General features: G+C 39.1%; 4 protein-coding genes across 4 annotated transcripts in view; 1 reads left to right on the top strand and 3 right to left on the bottom strand.

Moving 5' to 3' along the window:
- LOC127410790 (histone H2B-like) overlaps window positions 1–22,400 on the top strand; it is a 303,692-nt gene that overhangs the window by 130,091 nt on the left and 151,201 nt on the right. The window lies entirely within an intron of this gene.
- Window positions 9,334–9,742, bottom strand: LOC127411095 (histone H2B-like). Its single transcript, XM_051646464.1, has one exon. The coding sequence runs from the start codon at window positions 9,727–9,729 to the stop codon at window positions 9,355–9,357; it is 375 nt and encodes a 124-aa protein (XP_051502424.1). The 5' UTR covers window positions 9,730–9,742; the 3' UTR covers window positions 9,334–9,354.
- LOC127410939 (histone H3-like) lies at window positions 10,491–11,236 on the bottom strand. Its single transcript, XM_051646218.1, has one exon. The coding sequence runs from the start codon at window positions 11,234–11,236 to the stop codon at window positions 10,826–10,828; it is 411 nt and encodes a 136-aa protein (XP_051502178.1). The 3' UTR covers window positions 10,491–10,825.
- LOC127411016 (histone H2A-like) lies at window positions 13,927–14,350 on the bottom strand. The gene has a single exon (XM_051646325.1). The coding sequence runs from the start codon at window positions 14,335–14,337 to the stop codon at window positions 13,954–13,956; it is 384 nt and encodes a 127-aa protein (XP_051502285.1). The 5' UTR covers window positions 14,338–14,350; the 3' UTR covers window positions 13,927–13,953.

Genomic DNA, 22,400 nt, shown 5'->3' with positions numbered 1-22,400 from the left:
ATATTCGTCATTAATCTTACAGTTCTTATATATATATATATATATATATATATATATATATATATATATATATATATATATATATATATATATACACTATATTGCCAAAAGTATTCGCTCACCCATCCAAATAATTGAATTCAGGTGTTCCAATCACTTCCATGGCCACAGGTGTATAAAATGAAGCACCTAGGCATGCAGACTGCTTCTACAAACATTTGTGAAAGAATGGGCCGCTCTCAGGAGCTCAGTGAATTCCAACGTGGTACTGTGATAGGATGCCACCTGTGCAACAAGTCCAGTCGTGAAATTTCCTCGCTACTAAATATTCCACAGTCAACTGTCAGTGGTATTATAACAAAGTGGAAGCGATTGGGAATGACAGCAACTCAGCCACGAAGTGGTAGGCCACGTAAAATGACAGAGCGTGGTCAGCGGATGCTGAGGCGCATAGTGCGCAGAGGTCGCCAACTTTCTGCAGAGTCAGTCGCTACAGACCTCCAAAGTTCTTGTGGCCTTCAGATTAGCTCAAGAACAGTGCGTAGAGAGCTTCATGGAATGGGTTCCCATGGCCGAGCAGCTGCATCCAAGCCATACATCACCAAGTGCAATGCAAAGCGTCGGATGCAGTGGTGTAAAGCACGCCGCCACTGGACTCTAGAGCAGTGGAGACGCGTTCTCTGGAGTGACGAATCACGCTTCTCCATCTGGCAATCTGATGGACGAGTCTGGGTTTGGCGGTTGCCAGGAGAACGGTACTTGTCTGACTGCATTGTGCCAACTGTGAAGTTTGGTGGAGGGGGATTATGGTGTGGGGTTGTTTTTCAGGAGCTGGGCTTGGCCCCTTAGTTCCAGTGAAAGGAACTCTGAATGCTTCAGCATACCAAGAGATTTTGGACAATTCCATGCTCCCAACTATGTGGGGACAGTTTGGGGACGGCCCCTTCCTGCTCCAACATGACTGCGCACCAGTGCACAAAGCAAGGTCCATAAAGACATGGATGAGTGAGTTTGGTGTGGAAGAACTTGACTGGCCTGCACAGAGTCCTGACCTCAACCCGATAGAGCACCTTTGGGATGAATTAGAGCGAAGACTGCGAGCCAGGCCTTCTCGTCCAAAATCAGTGTCTGACCTCACAAATGCGCTTCTGGAAGAATGGTCAAAAATTCCCATAAACACACTCCTAAACTTTGTGGAAAGCCTTCCCAGAAGAGTTGAAGCTGTTATAGCTGCAGAGGGTGGGCCGACGTCATATTAAACCCTATGGATTAAGAATGGGATGTCACTTAAGTTCATATGCGTCTAAAGGCAGATGAGCGAATACTTTTGGCAATATAGTGTATATATATATATATATATATAACACTGACCATTAACACTTACTTAGTTTAATACATTTAAAACAAGACTTGCACTATACATAATTAAGTTATATTGGCATTATATTCATGTTGTTTAGCCAGAAGGGAACTGAGCCCACAGTGAGCCTGGTTTCTCCCAGGTTATTTTTCTCCATTAACCAACATCTTATGGAGTTTTGTGTTCCTTGCCATAGTCACCTTCGGCTTGCTCACTGGGATTCTAAATACAATTACTATTTAATTAATTATTTTTAAACACAGTTCACAATCTTATTACTCTAATACATTATTGATATTACAGTTTCATTTTCTGTTAATGAATGATTTTCTGTAAAGCTGCTTTGAAACAATGTGTGTTGTGAAAGGCAATATACGAATAAAAATGACTTGACTTGTCTGTTTGCATTGAATACCTGGATTACCAACTATGTTTGTCTAAATGTGCAATATACAACATACTGTATCCCACAATAACAACTGAGGTTTCATTTTGACCTCATACTTGATCTGAAAGACAAAATCTAAGACATTTGTACACAAAAGGTAATCAAAATGGCAAAATAATGGTATTTATTTCTGAGTTGATCACTCACATGAGGTCATGTGACAAGAATGTTTGGTCACACTTTATATTAGGTGGCCTTGAACTACTATGTACTAACATTAAATACATATAAAACTATGTATTTACTGTGTAACTACATGTTGTTCTGCAAAATTCCCACATGTAATGCTACTGAGGTTTAGGTACGGGTAGGTATAGGAGTAAGGGTAGGGTTAGGGTTAGGATTAGGGGTTAGAGTTAGGTTTTGGTGTAAGGGTTGTGTTAGGGGTAAAGTTAATAGTGTAACTACATATCTATTTAAATGCAAGTACTTTAAATGTAATTACAATGCAACAACATGTATGTACATAATAAGTACATTGTATCAAATGGTTAAGTACATAGTTGTTAAGCCCACCTAATATAAAGTAAGTCAGAATGCTCTACTATTTTAAATGTTTATCATGGTATACTGCCTACTCTTTCACTTTGTTTAAAAATAGTAAATTATGTATACTATTATTATTTCCAAAACATAAACAACCTTGACAAAATACACCCTCTACCATTTTCTGCAATAGCTGGCCAATATTTTACAGCACATGTAATGTAAAATAAACTGTGTGGTGGAAAAGATAAAACTTCAGAATGTCTGTTCGCCTAAACTAACATGTTTGAAATAGATCAAGGTTTTTGGAAAGTTTAAAAGAATTATCAGTTGTTGTATTTGTAAAGACAGAGAAATGGTGCAATGTACAGTAAATGTTAAATACACACCACTGTAGCAGATAAAAGTGTGTTTTTCTTCACAATACCAATCATTCCAGAATCCAGCAGGAGATGTTTCCACGCAGAATTGGTTGCCATTTAGATTGTTCGGCTGTCTGGAATCCCACCAACTGAACACAGAGTTGCTGTGATCAGACCAGATCCAGGGAGCAGTGCCATTTGTCCGATGGAGTCCAATCCATAATCTTTGAAAATCTTTAGGAATAATTTTTACCAACTCATCAATATCTGTCATGTCATCAATGGTGGCCAGATCAGTGTAATGTTGTCTGCAGTATGTTTGTGCATCTGACCAGTTCATTGGCACAGGAACATAGTAAAACACATGAGGCAGAGAACTGATACAGGGACTCAGAACTATGGAAAGAAAAAGGAATAATTCAGCAGAAAAAATCATTTACTCACGCTCATGTCAGTCCAAAACCCACACAACTTTCTTCTGTGGAACACAAAAGGTGAAGTTTTGAAGAATATTCTGGATATTCTTTTACTATGAGAGTGAAGGGAGACTGGGGTTGTCAAGCTCAAAAATGACAAAAAACACCATAAAAGTATCAAAACAGTAGTCAGTATGACTCGTTCTACAATGGAGAGAAAGTCGTAGAGGATTCGAACATAAAGATGAGTCAATGATAACATTAAAATAAAATTACATATATTACAATTAAATCTTGTAAAAACACATTTGTTGAGATGTTACCACTTTTTACAATATACATGATGTAATTGACTGTAATATAGAGTTAGTCTACATCAAACCATTGCATATTTTGTATTTGCATTTTTCTGTTTGCAATACCTTTAATAATATATTAAAATAATATGATAACATTAATGTAATCTGTCTACAAATCATCCTGCTGTACTTGACAAATGGTTAAATGTAACAAATGAATAGCCTATTCCTTTTAATCTCTTACTCATACTTCATACTAATGTTAATACGTTTTAACATTTGTGAAATTAAACTTTACAAAAAAAAAACAAAAAAAAAACATGGAACTGACCTGAAAACAGCAGAAAGAGCAGATTGATCCTCATGACGATATACCAGAGAATATCACTAAAACTCGGAACAATAAAGGTTGTGTTGAAACTTTTCCAGTGTGTCTGTTTCATGTGAATGTGTCACTCTCTATTAAAGGTAAGTGACAGTGACACATCTTTGATGACACCTTTTTTGCATATTTTACATTGAAAATTACATTCAGGGAGAGTGAGAAGAGATCTCCATGTCTACAGAAAAATCTACAATCTACACGTTCCACAAAAATCTAATTTTAAAAAATAGTATAGAAAAAGTGCATCATAATTTGTCATTCTTGTATGGTGTGCTCATACTTCCACACCTCTTGCAACCACTATAGTGCACCCTCCCAATAAGATGAATTATGTACAGTAGGGTGACCAGACATCCCCGTTTTCCAGGAACAGTCCTGGTTTTTGGTGGTCTGTCCCTGACTGGAGCTGTCCCCAGAAATGTCCCCATTTTTCCTGAGCATTCAAAACAGCCCACATAGTGAAATATTACATGGCAATAAACTTAGCCCGAGCAGCAAAGCCTACCATGTGCTGTTTATTTTGACCAAAAAAGGGGGCTACTAGCTATAGCAGCTTCAATTCATTCATCTTCCTTCACTGATTATTTGATCAGGTCAGTTTTCCCATTAAGAACTGGACCAGGCAACTGAAGAGAATTATCATCGTTATAAACTTCAAGGTAATTTGAAGTTGCTATTTGCTATTTAAGAATGCTATTTATGTTATAAAGTTATATTGTTATGTATTTTATTACAGGTTCTGAATTTGGTGCAGGATTGTATTCAAAGTATGGCCTTCATAATGTGGAAATTCCTGCACAAACTATAACATGCTGGTGAAAAGTAGTCAAGTTAATCTCCACAGATGATTCAATAATGTATCTTTGTATTGGACTGTAAAACCAATCAGTGTGATAATCTCTCTGTGTGATCAGTGTAATTTTCACACACTCACTGTAAATAAAGAATCATTGAGCAAACTTAAAAATTCAACACAACATGATGCAGTAAGATTTTTGGGTTCCCTCAACGACGTTTGAATAATTGTCCTCAGTAACATTGCTTTGTTTAGTCAATTTGAATTTGTTTAACTAAATACAAAAATTCTTGTTGAGAGAACTACTAATTTGTAGTTCAGCCAACTGACAATTCACAGTGTGAGAACTTTAATTTGTCACCATTTATAGTACTTTTATATGAAGTTACCAACAAATTTTGCCTGTGAAGTGAGAGGTATGACTTCCGAGGCAAGGCAGTATGAACAATTGTTTGATGTAGACACACAATAGACCCCAATCCTTAACACACAAACCTCAATAACGGTGACAATTAATAAACCTCATTAAGTTAAAAGATGAGCTCCTATCATCACCACACAATTAACTAACAGTGCTAAAAAAAAAACAACAAAAAAAAGCAGAAATAAAGTCAGCAAACAGCAAAGAACAAGCCTAAAACACTAACCACATAATTTATTCATGTTGCAGTGCATGCTGGGAGCTCACAAATCAGCAACACTGTTCAACATTAAATTGTTCGTTCAGACAACTCTGTTTGAATAGTTGGGACAACATTTGGTGGTCTAACATATGTTTTTATATAGATGCAAAGTAATTCACATTTTGAGTTTCTGTTACTCAAAAACCCCCATAAACTGGATAAAATTATATTTCATTTTTTACAGTGCTAAAGGAAGCACCTTAATATGACATTAATAATGTGGAGAAATAATTAAAGATGTATAATAAATATCTGCAAATAAATGTACAGTTAGTCAGTACATTATAGCATAGATCACATCACTCCTTGCAGGGAAACAAGTGACTGAAATGGAGCACTATAATGCATAAAACTTGATCAAAATAAAAAGTAGTAATTAAGAAAAACAGGTCCACATGAGATATGCAAACAGTTAGGTAAAATAGTATTATGATAATAATAATTAATATTATTAGACCACTAAAAATGATCAACTTTACCTCTGTGTTTGAATTTCACTGAGACAAAGGCTACAGTATTCAAAAGAGTATGATACATCACACCATTAATATTATTTCCATGATTTGTTAACTTTATATTTTTTGCCAAATGAACTTAGATTCACTAACGTGTTCAGATAACACAAGAATTTGTGTTTTTATTGAGTAAACTAATGGCACAATGGCAATGCACTGATATAATGTAAAAAATAGTAATAATAATTCCACTAATTGTTATTTACTATACCTTTTTATTCAAATTATTATTTATTTTATTTTATTATTACATTTTGTTTAATTGAACTCAAAATTTTAAGTTAATCATGTTACTTTCTTAAGTTAAACCAAATAATTTCTTACAGTGCATAATTTGGCAGATCAGTGCTTATATCATGATGACAGTAATAAATAATATATATATATATATATATATATATATATATATATATATATATATATATATATATATATATATATAAAATCATGCACAAATGTAGGCACCCAACACCCTTATTTTGAATTTATCTTCTTAACAAATGAGAACAAAACAAAACTTTCCTTTACATAAGTGATTTGGTAGAACAAATTAGCCATGTCTCATGTTTAATGATCCGTGTTGTTTCTACTGGCATGCTTTAGTTGTGACCTCAGATCACCCAAAACATGTTGCCTATTATTTTGCCTAATTACAGGAACATGACTTTTCAATGTAGTTTAAAGAGTTTCCATGAGTACCATAGACAAGGAACACAAATTTACATGCAATAAACTACAGTATATAGCTGAAAAGCGGGACTATACCCATCCAGTGATGCCATCCATCAGGGCCAGGATTAAAAATTCAGCATGTGCTGTGGGGGAGGGTTGTTTTGATTTTTAGGGTAACATCCAGCTCCTCTGTGTTAGATCTCGAGGGACCACATGAGGAGGTACGGCAGGGCCTTGAGGCTGAGATGGATGAATTCGAGGAGGATCTTGTGCCGGCACAAGCCCTGCAAGCTACCCAATCTTCCAATATAGTGTCCTTGCCTGTGCAGTATGTGCATGATGAGCTCACGGCCTCATTACGTTTGGTGGTTCTGACGATGGGGATGTCGCTGTGTCCTTTGCAGCATCAGGCGAGTGGTCCACAGAGAATGTTTCCATCCCTTCCCCCAGTGAGGACAATGGTTCCTGCAGTCCAACTAGCGTCAAAAGACTGCATCGCACAAGGCAGTGCCATTCTTCCCAGAGATCTAGCTTGCATATTAGCTTGCCTCATAGAGCGCTTGCCTTAGAGTCAGAGGACAGTGTTTTAAAACCAGCCATCGACTCAAGCTGAAGGTGACACGAATGAATCATGGAAGTGACATGAAAATTTGTGATTGCTTCAGAATGGTGCTGCAGGTAACAAAAAGTCCTCGGTGACTCACTGCACTGCTTAGAGTCAGTGCCCGGTGGGGAAACCGGCTCCGGCTCCGTGCTCCGGCTTTGCCAAAGAAAGCCCAAACCATCATTGCGCAAGATGCACCCACACATTCACACACTGCTCATTCCCCACCGGAGTTTACTGGGATAGTACATAAATGTGTTTCTGTGTATTGTGTTCACATAAATAATTTTCTCACAAGAGAAAGTGGTCACTGTTCATTCCACACCGGAGATTGCCAGGATGGTAAACAAATGTGTTTCTGTGTGTTGTGTTATCAACAATGTCAACAATAAAAAAAAATTCTACAAAATTGTTGTTGTTGAATAGTCGTTTGATCTCATTTAACATAACATGAGATCACATTAAACTCTCAGGTCTTCAGGCGACAGGTGGTAACCATGGATGCATCCAGCACAGGCTAGGACACACTGTGCGGTGGATACCTGGCCTTCAGCACCTGGACAGGCGTGATGTGGGCATGGCACTTCAGTCGCCTGGTACTGCTATCTGTCTCTTAGCTTTGAAGGCTTTTCATTCTGAGGTAGCGAATCACCATGCTCTGATTCGATCGGACAACATGACAGGGGTAGCTTACATAAATTGCATGCTAGGGGTGGATGCCATTCTGCAGGCTAGAACACAAGATGCCTATATGCGCTAAGCTCCATGTGTTTACAAATTGGTGCTCTTCACTTGATGAAAACTCAATGAATTGCTCCATAACTGAGGTCATCACGTTCCTCCAAGAGCGACCAGATGCAGTTCTCACCCCGTCGATGCTTATGGTCTATGTGGTGACTATGTCAGCATACCACGCCCAGGAGGCTGGCTCCTCCATAGGCAGACATGTTCTAATTTTTCAGTTCCTCAAGGGAGCAAGGCACCTAACTTGGGATTTAAACCTGGTGCTCAAGGCATTCATGAGCCCCCGTTTGAACCATTGGAATCTGTTGAGCTGCATGTACTTTCTCTAAAGACTGCACTCCTGTTAGCTCTGGCCTTAGTTAAATGGGTGTGTGATATGCAGTTGCTGTTGGTTGACAGCTCATGCCTGGAATTAGGGCTGGGTCTTTTAAAAGCCACCATAAAACCGAAAAGGCCGTGTGCAAAAGGTTCTATCGCCCTTCAGGGCTCAGGTGGTCCACCTACAACCCTTCTTTCCCCCACCATTTAATTGGGATGATGATCAGTTTATGGATTTGTTATGCCCTGTGCGAGCATTGCAAATGTATGTGGAGCATACCCGCCATCTGCTCTTTGTTTGTTATGGAGGATGCACAAAAGGCATGTCTGTCTCCAAGCAAAGGCTCTCTCACTGGATCATTGATGCGATCACCCTCGCTTATGAATCACAGGCATGAGATTCCCTGTTGGTGTGAAAGCACATTCAACTAGTGGCATGGCCTCTTCATGGACATTGACAAACAGTGTGTCTTTGCAGGACATATATTTTGCAGAAGGTTGGTCTTTGCATGACACATTTGTGAGGTTTTACAACCTAAATATGTTGACCATCTCTTCACAAGTTTTTTCACAAGAATTGTATGGATTCAATACAAGTTCATCTCTAGCAACAGCACTGGGGGCACACTTTTAAGTTATTTTCATTAAGGAATTGTGAAGGAAGCTATCTTCTATTGAAAGTCTGCATTTTTTGCATCCCTCTTCTTAAAATGTCTTTTGGAAGACATTCCCATCGGGTTTCTCAATTATAATTTAACATTTTCTGGCACATCTCTCTAAAGAAGAACATACGTTTTATTTGATTGTTCAAAAACAAAACTCACAAAAATAAAAATTATAAAAGGACCAGAATACTTATATTTTTAAAGGATTCAGAGCCATGTTCAAAAATATTGTAGATTGTCATTAAAGCCTAAATGGCACTTAATTGCCAAAGCATTGTGTCACTTTAGCTGCTTTCCACTCAATTCTTCACACTGTATTTACACAGACGTGACCAGCAGATTTCCTCAGTGTATACCCAGTGTTCACAAGAAACACATTGGAGTAATAATGGTTTCAATTGCTCACATTATTAGCCTTTTAGAAATTACTTTGTTAATCATTAATAAATACCACCGTTAGAGAATAACTTCTGATTAATCATTTCAGACGAACCGGTTTGTAATCTCTTCCTGGTCTTCATATGCACAAGAAACTCTTTCAACGAGAACATGTGTGGCTCTTAAAAGAGCCTTTGGGTTGGTTGAGAAACAGGATGTTATTTTACTTGGAGCTGGTGTATTTGGTGACGGCCTTTGTGCCCTCAGACACGGCGTGTTTGGCCAGTTCACCGGGCAGCAGCAGACGCACGGCGGTCTGGATCTCTCTCGATGTGATGGTGGAGCGCTTGTTGTAGTGAGCGAGACGAGACGCTTCACCGCCGATGCGCTCGAAGATGTCGTTGACGAAAGAGTTCATGATTCCCATCGCCTTGGAAGAGATCCCGGTGTCAGGATGAACCTGTTTCAGGACTTTATACACGTAGATAGCGTAACTCTCCTTCCTGGACTTCCTGCGCTTCTTTCCTCCCTTACCGGCGGTCTTTGTGACGGCCTTCTTGGATCCTTTCTTCGGTGCGGATTTAGCTGGTTCAGGCATGATGATCTGAAGAACAAACTCACGATAATGATTCTTAATCCGCTCATACAAGTATTTATTCCCTCCTCTATGCTAATTCTGTGAGGAGATGATGCGCGTCCTCTGATTGCGTATTTTCATTGGTCAGTTGTAAGTTTGACGGGCCGGAAAGAGCCAATCAAAGACTTCCAAATGAAAGTCCCGCCTCTCGCCTCATGTTTGAAAGTTTCCATCCCCCACACGATTACATTTCCTTTCTTTAGTTCTCCCGCGCATTTTTTTTTATTTTGTAATAATATAATGAGAAAATAAACAGTTCTTAAGAAATAATTGTTCATAAAGGATTTCAATATTTTTCTACGAGTAATACTGTACACACTTTAAACACCATAAACCGTTTTTAACTTTTTGTTTTAATCTAATTTTCTATATTTTATACTGTCCTGCATTTGATAATATTCTGATCTATTTGTATTTTTCATCTCTTGATTCGCTTTGGTGAGAAATACGTATTATCACGGACACACTTCATTACAAACAATATAACTATGTTTAAAATGTGAAACTACGTTTGTGTCCAACAGCAAAAGTAAAATGAAATGATCTTACAGAACAAATTTTGGGTAATTCATGTTTGTTCAAAGAAAAGATGCATTTATTTTTTTTATGTCTAAATAAGTATTTATCAAATGTACAAGATGGAGCAAAAGACTTGCTGACAATAAAATGTTACAAAAAATTTGGTAAGAAAAAAATAAAATTTACTGGGTCTCAGTCACCGATACAGTATTTAACCTACAATCATTTACTTTAGTGTTCAAAACCACGAAATATGAAAAAGGTTTATTACTCAAACATGTTTTGTTGCAGCTGTTGTGTAAACAAATCACACAATAAAACCACACTAGTGTACTTACACAGTCTACGTTAAACTGAAAAATTAAACTTTCATATTTTATAGCTACTTAACAGAACCTGCTAGAAATACTAAATGAACACCACAGTAAATCTCCTTATAAACCACTAATAATAAAAACTGGAAATAATCTCGTTCAGTGTGATTGAAGTGGCTCTTAAAAGAGCCTTTGGGGTTGATGTGGATGACGTCACTGTGGATTTAAGCGCGTTCTCCTCGAATCCGGCGGGCCAGCTGAATGTCTTTGGGCATGATGGTGACCCTCTTGGCGTGGATGGCACACAAGTTGGTGTCCTCAAACAGACCGACCAAATAAGCCTCGCTGGACTCCTGCAGGGCCATGACAGCGGAACTCTGGAAGCGCAGATCCGTCTTGAAATCCTGAGCGATTTCTCTCACCAGACGCTGGAAAGGCAGTTTGCGAATCAGCAGCTCAGTGGACTTCTGATAACGGCGGATCTCTCTCAGAGCCACGGTACCGGGCCTGTAACGATGAGGTTTCTTGACTCCACCGGTGGCTGGAGCGCTCTTACGGGCGGCTTTAGTAGCGAGCTGCTTCCTCGGGGCTTTTCCACCGGTGGATTTACGAGCGGTCTGTTTAGTTCTTGCCATAACTTCAACGTTTCTTCTCCGTTCTTCACAGAAAATGTAACTGAATGTTCTGCTGCTGCTGCTCTTTAAAGCCTTGTGTGACCATGAGTTCAGTGGGGGGAGGGTTCAGAGGCTTGTGATTGGCTGATAGTGACGTCTGCGTGTGACAGTTGACCAATGACTGTGCGGCTCGTGTTTTCAAACAAGCGGCAACAGTTTCCCGCTCAAGATCTTTAGTTCAGTTCATCTCATCTGTATTTTAGATTATACTGTATGTTGCGTGTTAAATAAACTGAAATTAAATAAATTAATTTCTATACCTAGTTACTCATGCCATCTGTATTTTGAAGTAGATAATGTATTTTTTATTTTATTTTTCCCCGAGGAACAAATGATAGACTTGGTTCTTTGTGTAGCGTTACCAAACACATTGTAACCTTTTAGAGTCAACACTGTATTTCTATTATTTTCAATAGGTTCGGATAATGGACTTTAATCTTCACTTTAATTTTACCATGTTTCTTTTTATTGCTTATATCACAATTTTCCCGCTCAAGATCTTTTGTTCAGTAGTGATGGGATTCTTTTCCGCGAACCGGTTCTTTCGGACGGTTCGTTTTAATGAACTGGTTCAAAAAAAAACAATTCACCAGTTCATTTAATGACGTCACTATATATAATGCTAATAAGCCGGTATCGTAGAATACACGCACAGACACATTCAATAAAGCCATATGTAAAGGCATATTGCTGATTATAACATTTTATTTAATTAAGTTATCATAATAATGGTGTTTATTGTCATCAGTGTTTCATTCAGTAATCTTACAATACATCCTACATTAAAGTTTTGCACCGGAAGCACCCAACACTGACACTGATACACAAACGTGGAGGTTCTACACATGTTAAAAGCATAAAAAGTGATTAAACTAGTCTTAATCAACTCACCCTTTTTACAGAAACCATGATCCAGCTCATCACAACTTCAGATATAATCTGCATGTACAATACAGTAAAATATGTTTACATCTCTCGACTGAAATGTTTCGCCCCCTCATTCAAATCCTCGTTTCACGCATGCTTATCAGTTGCTCACTCAAGAGCTGCTGTCCTCAGATCAGTGTACTGTTGACTCGAGAACTGCTGTCCTCGGATCAATGTACTGTAGACTCGAGAACTGCTGTCCTCTGATCAGTGTACTGTTGACACGAGAACTGCTGTCCTCGGATCAGTGTACTGTTGACTCGAGAACTGCTGTCCTCGGATCAGTGTACTGTTGACTTGAGAACTGCTGTCCTTGGATCAGTGTGCTGTTGACTCGAGAACTGCTGTCCTCGGATCAGTGTACTGTTGACTCGAGAACTGCTGTCCTCGGATCAGTGTACTGTTGACACGAGAACTGCTGTCCTCGGATCAGTGTACTGTTGACTCGAGAACTGCTGTCCTCGGATCAGTGTACTGTTGACTTGAGAACTGTAGACTGGATCATCTTCATACGTTGATAAAACAGTAATACAATCAAGTCATAAACATATTTCCAGTATGTTTTATTTGTTACACTCTCTGTTATTCAGCAAAATACATCTGAAACATACATTTCGCCCCTTAAAGCTAAGGTGCGTAATCCAGAGAGGCTAGCAGTTAGCAAGCTAGCTTTGAAAGCATAGAGCCCACCCTCAATTCAGAAGTGTCTCCGAAGCCACGCCTCCTCTCTCTCTCTCTCTCTCTCTCTCTCTCTCTCTCTCTCTCTCTCTCTCTCTCTCTCTCTATATATATATATATATATATATATATATATATATATATATATATATATATATATATATATATATATAATTACATTTAGACCACTTAAATTATTGATTGCTATCAGGATGTGAAGAGACTTTCAACCAGTATAACAAAAAAAAAAAAAAAAAAAATCTTTCTGGAAAAGATTGCACACCCTAGCTTTAATCACACACATGTTCAATGTCAGCAGTCAGACACCTCCGAAAGAGGCTATTCTCAGTTCAGTGTACTGTTAACTCGAAAACTGTTATGAGCAACTCATTGTACTATTGACTCGAGAGCTGTTGTGACTCGAGCATTCAGTCCAATTTGTGAACTAGTTGGAGCGGTTAATTGCAAAGAAGAGTTGGCAAAAGCAGATATCACCACTTCTAGGATCATATTACTCCCGGTTTTCGGCTCATTTTGATTCGGAGTATAGGGCACATCCGAGAGACAGGTTAAGATAGAGTAATTAGAGTAACAGTGCTGATTTGAGATACAAACTGTCTCAAATGATTCAGTCCGATTTGGTTAACTAGTTCAACTTGTTCACTAAAAAGAACCGGTTCAAAAGAACGATTCGTTCACGAGCTGGACATCACTACTGTTCAGTTCATCTCATTTGCATTTTAGAGTATACTGTATGTTGCATGTCAGATAAACTGATTAAATAAATCCGAGATAATCTGTGTGCACATTTATAATTATTATTCCACACCTAGTTATTCATTCATGCTATCTGTACTTTCAGTCAATATTGTATATTTATTTATTTTCCCCGAGATTCAAGATAGACGTGAATCTTTGTGTAGCGTTAACAATCACATTTTACCCCACACTGTTTCCATTCAGTTATGACTTACCCAATTTTACATATTAAACAGAAAAAAGCCACTCTTATTGTTAAATTGGGCGGCTCTTAAAAGAGCCTTTGTGTTTCAGTGAATCAGACTTTAGTCCGTTTATTTCTTGGCGGGTTTCTCGGTCTTCTTGGGCAGCAGCACAGCCTGGATGTTGGGCAGCACACCACCCTGAGCGATGGTCACTCCACCCAAGAGTTTGTTCAACTCTTCATCGTTCCGCACTGCCAGCTGCAGGTGACGGGGAATGATACGAGTCTTCTTGTTGTCCCGAGCGGCGTTTCCGGCCAACTCCAGGATTTCAGCGGTGAGATACTCGAGCACAGCGGCCAGATAAACAGGAGCACCGGCACCAACGCGCTCTGCGTAGTTTCCTTTGCGGAGCAGTCTGTGTACACGACCGACGGGGAACTGCAGTCCTGCCCTGGATGAACGAGTTTTAGCCTTTGCACGAGCTTTACCGCCGGTTTTACCTCTGCCGCTCATTTTCAATATGTAGTTCAAACTGTAATGTCAAAGAGAGAAATAATGTGTCGGTATGTTCCCGTTTACAGTATTTATAAGAGTCTGTCAGACGCCTATTGGCTAGAGACTGAAAACATTCTAACCAATCACTGCTCTTCCCTCCAAACTCCAAACCACTCCCTCTCTCTCTGTTGATGAATGTGCTCAAGAGGGAGTTTCAACTCTGAAGTATTTGTAACACTTAAAAGAAAATTATGTAATTATTATTTTTATTATTATTTTAATTTATTTATTTATTTATTTATTTATTGTGCTTCATGGTTTTAGTTGTGAAATATGGATTAGTGTGTTGTTTGAACTGAAGAACTTTTGATGTGGTGATGCATGATTACTAAGTGTATAGTCTTATTTGTTACATAAATGCAAATGAGCTGTGGTGTAATTTATTAATTTTTATTCACAATTGTTGTAGGCTGGAATATTTTGATTGTATGGTGTTTTGTTGTTATGATGAAACTTTTCTATTATAACTATTTCAATTATAACTACAGACTGGGTTGTCTTGCATTGTGGTGTGGACATTGTTTTGGTCTATCTCTGAGTCTTCGATCATAAAAAATGATGCCCCCCTAAAAAACTAAATTAAAATTGTAAATGTACAACTACAAATGTAATTAATTATAACATGCTAACAACTGCTGATAGTTGCTCAGACAAAAGCATCAGCTACATTAATAATTTTAATGATACAAAAAAGTACAAATATCTAGCAACAGTACTGATAGACAATCAGATTAAAAACCGTTTCTAGTTTTAAAAGGGGATGTGACCCCCCAAACATTGAAAACTACTGCCATATGCCAAGAACATTTGAAAGGCCACACAGTCATTGACACTATATACATTATTATTACAATATATATATATATATATATATATATATATATATATATATATATATATATATATATATATATATATATATAATAATATTTTTTTAATGAAATGAGAACACAAAAAGTTCAGAAAAAATAAAATAAAATTTGTACTACTGTGTTTGCCTATGTGTGCTTCCAGCAAATATCTAAATTACTTATATATATATATATATATACACTATATTGCCAAAAGTATTCACTCATCTGCCTTTAGACGCATATGAACTTAAGTGACATCCCATTCTTAATCCATAGGGTTTAATATGACGTCGGCCCACCCTTTGCAGCTATAACAGCTTCAACTCTTCTGGGAAGGCTTTCCACAAGGTTTAGGAGTGTGTTTATGGGAATTTTTGACCATTCTTCCAGAAGCGCATTTGTGAGGTCAGACACTGATGTTGGACGAGAAGGCCTGTCTCGCAGTCTTCACTCTAATTCATCCCAAAGGTGCTCTATCGGGTTGAGGTCAGGACTCTGTGCAGGCCAGCCAAGTTCTTCCACACCAAACTCGCTCATCCATGTCTTTATGGACCTTGCTTTGTGCACTGGTGCGCAGTCATGTTGGAACAGGAAGGGGCCATCCCCAAACTTTTCCCACAAAGTTGGGAGCATGGAATTGTCCAAAATCTCTTGGTATGCTGAAGCATTCAGAGTTCCTTTCACTGGAACTAAGGGGCCAAGCCCAGCTCCTGAAAAACAACCCCACACCATAATCCCCCTCCACCAAACTTCACAGTTGGCACAATGCAGTCAGACAAGTACCGTTCTCCTGGCAACCGCCAAACCCAGACTCGTCCATCAGATTGCCAGATGGAGAAGCGTGATTCGTCACTCCAGAGAACACGTCTCCACTGCTCTAGAGTCCAGTGGCGGCGTGCTTTACACCACTGCATCCAACGCTTTGCATTGCACTTGGTGATGTATGGCTTGGATGCAGCTGCTCAGCCATGGAAACCCATTCCATGAAGCTCTCTACGCACTGTTCTTGAGCTAATCTGAAGGCCACATGAACTTTGGAGGTCTGTAGCAATTGACTCTGCAGAAAGTTGGCGACCACTGCGCACTATGCGCCTCAGCATCCGCTGACACCGCTCTGTCATTTTACGTGGCCTACCACTTCGTGGCTGAGTTGCTGTCATTCCCAATCGCTTCCACTTTGTTATAATACCACTGACAGTTGACTGTGGAATATTTAGTAGCGAGGAAATTTCACGACTGGACTTGTTGCACAGGTGGCATCCTATCACAGTACCACACTGGAATTCACTGAGCTCCTGAGAGTGGCCCATTCTTTCACAAATGTTTGTAGAAGCAGTCTGCATGCCTAGGTGCTTCATTTTATACACTTGTGGCCATGGAAGTGATTGGAACACCTGAATTCAATTATTTGGATGGGTGAGCGAATACTTTTGGCAATATAGTGTATATATATATATGGAAGGAGATCATAGCATGGTTTGTCAACTATCACACCATCAGCAAGGACATCCAAACATTTCCATTTCCATTTCTATTATCCGTCTCTCCGTTAATCCAATTCAAAGAGGACCAGAACATTTCACTCTGGTCTGACCACTGCCACATGTTCGTGGACAAGCCAGTCCAGGCTTCATAGTTATTATTGTTAGAAATAATCGTGGCTAGGTAGTCGTTGTAGGTGTCATCTCTAATCGTGACCAGATCTGTGTGGTGTGTTCTGCAGTAAAGTTGAGTATCACTCCAGGTCAGTCTGATATCACTTTGGTATACAACCTTGTTTCCGATGTTGTTGTTTTCTATAAGTAAATATTATAAGGGGGGAAAAACATAAAATGCAGGTTGAAATGGAGATTCATAAGTACTTAATCAGTTATTCTCATATTCACATCTGCACAGCATCCTTTAGTGTGATATGTGTTCATTAAACTAGTGGCAAACTAGGGTCAGATATTAAGCCTCGCTCACACCGGCAGTGTCTCGCAGCAATAAAGTGACATGATCTCATTTATTTATAAGTAAATTGTAAAGACTGTATATATATCTATCTATATATATATATTGTAATAATAATGTATGAAGTGTCCATGACTGTGTGGCTGTCATGCCCTCGTCAGTCTCTGCTCCTCCAAACCCAGCACACTCTCCTGATTATTAATTATTTTCACCTGCTCCACATCAAATCATCAATCAGAACACTATAAAGTCTCACCATTCTCCCTCAGCCTTTGTCTAGTCTCGTTTGGACCAGCTACTAAAATGACTTATTCAACTGTTATTCTAGTATCGTGAGTTATCCTATCAGTCATCGTATATCTTTGTTTATGTTAATCCTGATTTAATCAGTGATTACTCCTTGTTTGTTGGAAATAAACTGCATCTGGGTTCAACTCCTCATCTCAGCTTTCTAACAGAAGACTAGACCATTAAACACGAACCCAGCAGGAACATTTACCATGGAGTGTTTTCTCGAACATGAGCAACAATTAATACAACTTGAATAGGCGCTTCATGACATTCAACGTCAACTGGAGAAACTATCACTCACCACAACTGCCGCAACATGTCCTCTTGCACCGGCCTTCGCTTCAGCCCTAGTAGTTCCAGTCTTTGATTCTCCTCCTACCTTTGTTCCATGCCCTGGTAATTTCTGCCCTCTGGCTTCACCAAAATCTTTCTCTGGCAATGCTGAAACCTGCAGCGGCTTCCTCCTTCAATGTTCACTGGCCTTTGAACTGCAACCCCAACACTTCTCCATGGATCGCTTCAAAATAGCGTATTTTATTTCTCTCCTTTCCGGGAAGGCTTTACAATGGGGTGATGCCATCTGGAAAGAGGGTGGTCCCGTAACTCAGTCCATCGATGCCTTAACAACCCATTTCGTGAGGTTTTTGAGTCCGCTACTGGAGCCTCCTTCGCCAGTGAACAACTAAGCCAGTTTTACAAGGAAAGCTGTCTGTTGCAGATTACGCCCTGCGCTTCCGAACGCTCGCCTCCGCCAGTCACTGGAACGAGCCAGCCCTGATTACTCGCTATCGCCAGGGTCTAAAAAAATCCCTTCAAATTCATCTAGCTAGTGTGGATGACTCTCTTGGACTGGAGGTTCTCATCCAATTCTCTCTTCATGTGGATCGCCGCCTAAAACAGTGTTCAACTAATCGTGACTATACAGCTCCACCACTTCCCATAACAAAGACTGAGGAAGAGGAGCCTATGCAACTTGGCACAACCCACCTAAATCTGACTGAACGAAGGAGGCAGATTATTAACAACCTTTGCCTCTACTGTGGCGCAGCAGATCATTACATATCCACTTGTCCCGTTCGTTCCCTCAGGCTACTGGTAAGCTCATCTCCTGTGACCCTTTATGTGGGAAACATTTTAGTATAACCATTACAGTTTTGACTTCCACCTCCTCAATCCTTGTTCATGCCCTTCTAGACTCCGGTTCGGCAGGCAACTTCATTGCTCCCTCTCTCGTCAAACAGCTCCACCTCTGGACAGAACCAGTAATTAAGCCTTTACCCATCCTCTCAGTCGTTGGCAAACCTATCGGCTCAGGCTTAATTACACACCAGACTGCACCACTCACTATCCAAGTAGGAGCCCTACATACAGAATCATTGCCACAACTTTTATCTGAGATTTATCCGGAACTTCAGTTCTGTGGTAGCCCCTCTCACCAGCCTCCTAAGAGGTAAACCAAAGACCCTCTCTTGGTCTCCACAAGCCACTAAAGCCTTCCAGCTTTTAAATACCTCCTTTACCTCAGCGCCCATCCTCAGACACCCCAACCCAGACCATCCCTTCGTCGTCAAGGTAGACGCTTCAACCTCAGGGGTAGGGGCCATACTCTACAAGCGTCAAGGTAATCCTCACAAACTGTACCCTTGTGCTTTCTATTCAAAAACATTTTCTCCTGCTGAGACTAACTATGTAACAATAACTAAATAACAATTTTGGAGGAATAATATCATGGAGTTGATAACATTTCTGAGTATAACAGGAACATGTAACTTGCTTTCATAACATTGAGTTTATATTTAAATGAACAGACAAATGTATTTTGATTGTATTAACAAGTCACTAATTATTAAGACAAAACACTTGCCATCTGCTAAATATAATATAATTTTACCTGCTTTTAGTTTGACACTTTTCACACTAACCACTGTATTGTATTACCTTTCCAAGTTGTCAAATGTGTTTTAAATGTTTTGTAATGGACTAATCAAACCAGAAAGTCTTTAAAAGTGGTGAAAAACTTGAAATAGTGATCTAAAAACACAATTTCCCTTATAATACAAATATTATAGTTGACCATAAGAACATGTTCCTCGAGCAGATTCTAATTTGATTTCATTAAAGGTTGCCTTTTAAAAAATAAATAAATAAAATAAATGCTTTTGGTAATGTTGCAGCTTTGCTCTGCCTGAAACCTGACACTAGAGGGAGACAGTGTGTGTGTCCTGTCAGGGTAAAAAAAAACTACATGTAAGTTAAACATTTGTCTAATAATAGACTTATGCCTTGTCCAGTATGTGTCCTGTACAAACCTCACACAGATAAAGGTACAACACAATAATGACAGTGTGTTGGAAGTCAAGGTTCTTTACAATGACTAAAAAAAAAAAAGTAGCATGTAAGTAAGATGCTGTAATCATGCAGGCACATGGTATCATACTGAATAACACAAGGCATGCACCTCTTACCTAGGACCCTATGGGCTGTTCAGTGTCACCTGAGTATAAATAATAGAATTAATCTGTTTTACTGGTTGTGTGTGAATTAATTAGTTTTAAACAAAATAAACATTAAATTTTTACAGCATATGGCCATCAGAACAGAATGAAATGCAATATTATTTAAATGTTTTTAACAAGGCTGAAAGGAGGGGTGTATCGTGTTTTGCATTCCATTTACTCATTGCCCCAAAAATGTGTCTGAATACTTCCAGTTTTGATTTGTTAATTTATCTCTTTTTCATTATTTTCAAATATTTAGAACATAAAATAGAATAACACGTTATGTTGACATGTTTGCAATGGATTTGACTAAATACATTTTAAATAATATAAACAACCCAAGTTCAACCATGCAAATATGTGGCGAAAGCTGATTGGTTCTTTGAGTTTGTTATCTGTTAGCCAATCGGTTCGCTCACATGTGACATGTTAAGCCCATCGGCTTGCATGGTGTAAGCTGATTGTTCCTCTGACATGTTATTGGGTAGCCAATCATCTCGTGTCTATTTCTTTGCATAATAATTAAATTGGCCGAGAGACCAAGGAGACCAGAGCATATCAGGTGGACAGCCAGGGGACCAAGGAGGCGTGGGCGCAGACAATTTGTGAGGTAGGATCTTCATGGCCCTACGCACCGACATCAATGGCAGATCATTCAACTTGGAGACAGGGGCCATTTAAGGCTTTGAGCAAGGAGTCGCGGAAGGCTTGGCTGTGACATGGCGTGGAGCAGACTCAGGCGTGGCTGTGACATGGCGTGGAGCAGACTCAGGTGTGGGAGGCTCGGAAGCCGGGATCGGGACAGAGAGAGGAGGATCCTCAGAAGTGAGAGTTTCCTGGGTTAACCTCACGTACTCCTTCCATTTGTGGTCTCCCATCTCAGGAAATTCCCTCCATCGGTGAGCTGTTAAACCAATCCGGTATATTGCCTTTATATGGGAGTCCGCAAAATCTGTGAGGCAGGCAATGGTGCAGAAATGGTGGGAATACTCCATAATGGGTAAGTCCTCCCGGCTCAACTGAATGAACATAGCCGCTAGATCCATTTGTCCGGTCAGTTGTTCTATAACATTTCAAAGGGAAACATGAGCAGGATCTCGGTGCGGCTTAAAATTTTTAATAAAGAAACAAAGTGTGGTACAAAATAAACATAGAAACTCTGGAAAATGGTAGAACAAAAGAACTGTGGAATAAACAAAACATCCACAATGGGAACTCAGTACAAATGAACAGGAGAGAAACACATAACAATTGACAATGACTGTGTAGAAATCAGGGCATTATATACACACGGGTTAATGAGTGAATGAAACACAGGTGAGAACATTAGGGAACAGCTGGCAGTGATGAGGGCATGGAATTATAGGAAGTGTAGTCCGGGGGAAACAGATGACAGTGGCAAAACACAAGGCAAACAGTGAATCATGACAGTCTTCTTTTGACCATGACACACTGAAGTGTGTTCTGTTTATAATAAGGTAAGTCTAAGACAAATCTGGCTGGCACATATCACTATATTAAGCAGGGGTGGAAAGAGCACTGAAAAATCATCCTCAAGTAGAAGTACTGTTACTTCCCAAAAAAGGTAGAGTAAAAGTAGCTGTTCTAAAAACAACTCAAGTAAGAGTAAAGGAGTACCTCATTTAAAAGTACTCATGAGTAGTGAGTATTGAGTACCGAGTTGCAAAACCTATGCCTCATTATAATGAACACTGTATGCCAACTTTTAAAATACATCACTTATCTATGATAAACACTACATGAATCTGATTCCAAAAAATAAAAGGGAGACATGATAACAGAAATGAAAAGATTAAAAAGTTATTTTCCAATACACTGATCACCATTTTAAATCATAATGTATGAAACAATTACATTAAAATTAGTTTGTGTAGGGTCTAAATTTCCCTTAATGCCAACAGAGCATTATTGTTGTGCATAAAACATGTTCAAAACAATGCAAGGAATGCAAAAAAATGCTAAATAAGCAGGATCACTTGGCACGTCATGTCCTGCACAATAGAGGGGGTAGAGCAGGCATGGGAAATGTTGTTTGGTACAGGGGCTACATCACGCTTAAAAAGGAATCACCCAAAAAAGAAAATTCTCTCATCATTTACTCACCCTCATGCCATCCTAGGTGTATATGACTTTCTTTCTTTGCAGAACACAAATTAAGATTTTTAGAAGAATATCTCGGCTCTTTTGGTCCATTCAATTAAAGTGAATCGGTGCTAAAATATTGAAGCTCTGCAAATCACATAAATCAGCATAAAAGTAGTCTAATTCATGTGCCACCAGTGGTTAAGTCCATGTCTTAAGAAGAGATATGATAGATGTGGTGAGAAACAGATCAATATTTAATTCCTTTTTTACTACTAATTCTCCTCCCTGCTCAGTCAATCTCCACTTTAAATTTCACATT

This window comes from Myxocyprinus asiaticus, chromosome 2 (assembly GCF_019703515.2).
Source record: "Myxocyprinus asiaticus isolate MX2 ecotype Aquarium Trade chromosome 2, UBuf_Myxa_2, whole genome shotgun sequence".
NCBI classification, from domain to species: Eukaryota; Metazoa; Chordata; class Actinopteri; order Cypriniformes; family Catostomidae; genus Myxocyprinus; species Myxocyprinus asiaticus.
The sequence above is the reverse complement of the archived record's forward strand: the minus strand, read 5'-3'. Positions and strand labels throughout refer to the sequence as shown.

Excerpts from the sequence above, each read along its gene's own strand:
- LOC127411016 (XM_051646325.1), bottom strand. The coding sequence starts at position 14,337 with ATGAGCGGCAGAGGTAAAACCGGCGGTAAAGCTCGTGCAAAGGCTAAA.
- LOC127410939 (XM_051646218.1), bottom strand. The coding sequence starts at position 11,236 with ATGGCAAGAACTAAACAGACCGCTCGTAAATCCACCGGTGGAAAAGCC.
- LOC127411095 (XM_051646464.1), bottom strand. The coding sequence starts at position 9,729 with ATGCCTGAACCAGCTAAATCCGCACCGAAGAAAGGATCCAAGAAGGCC.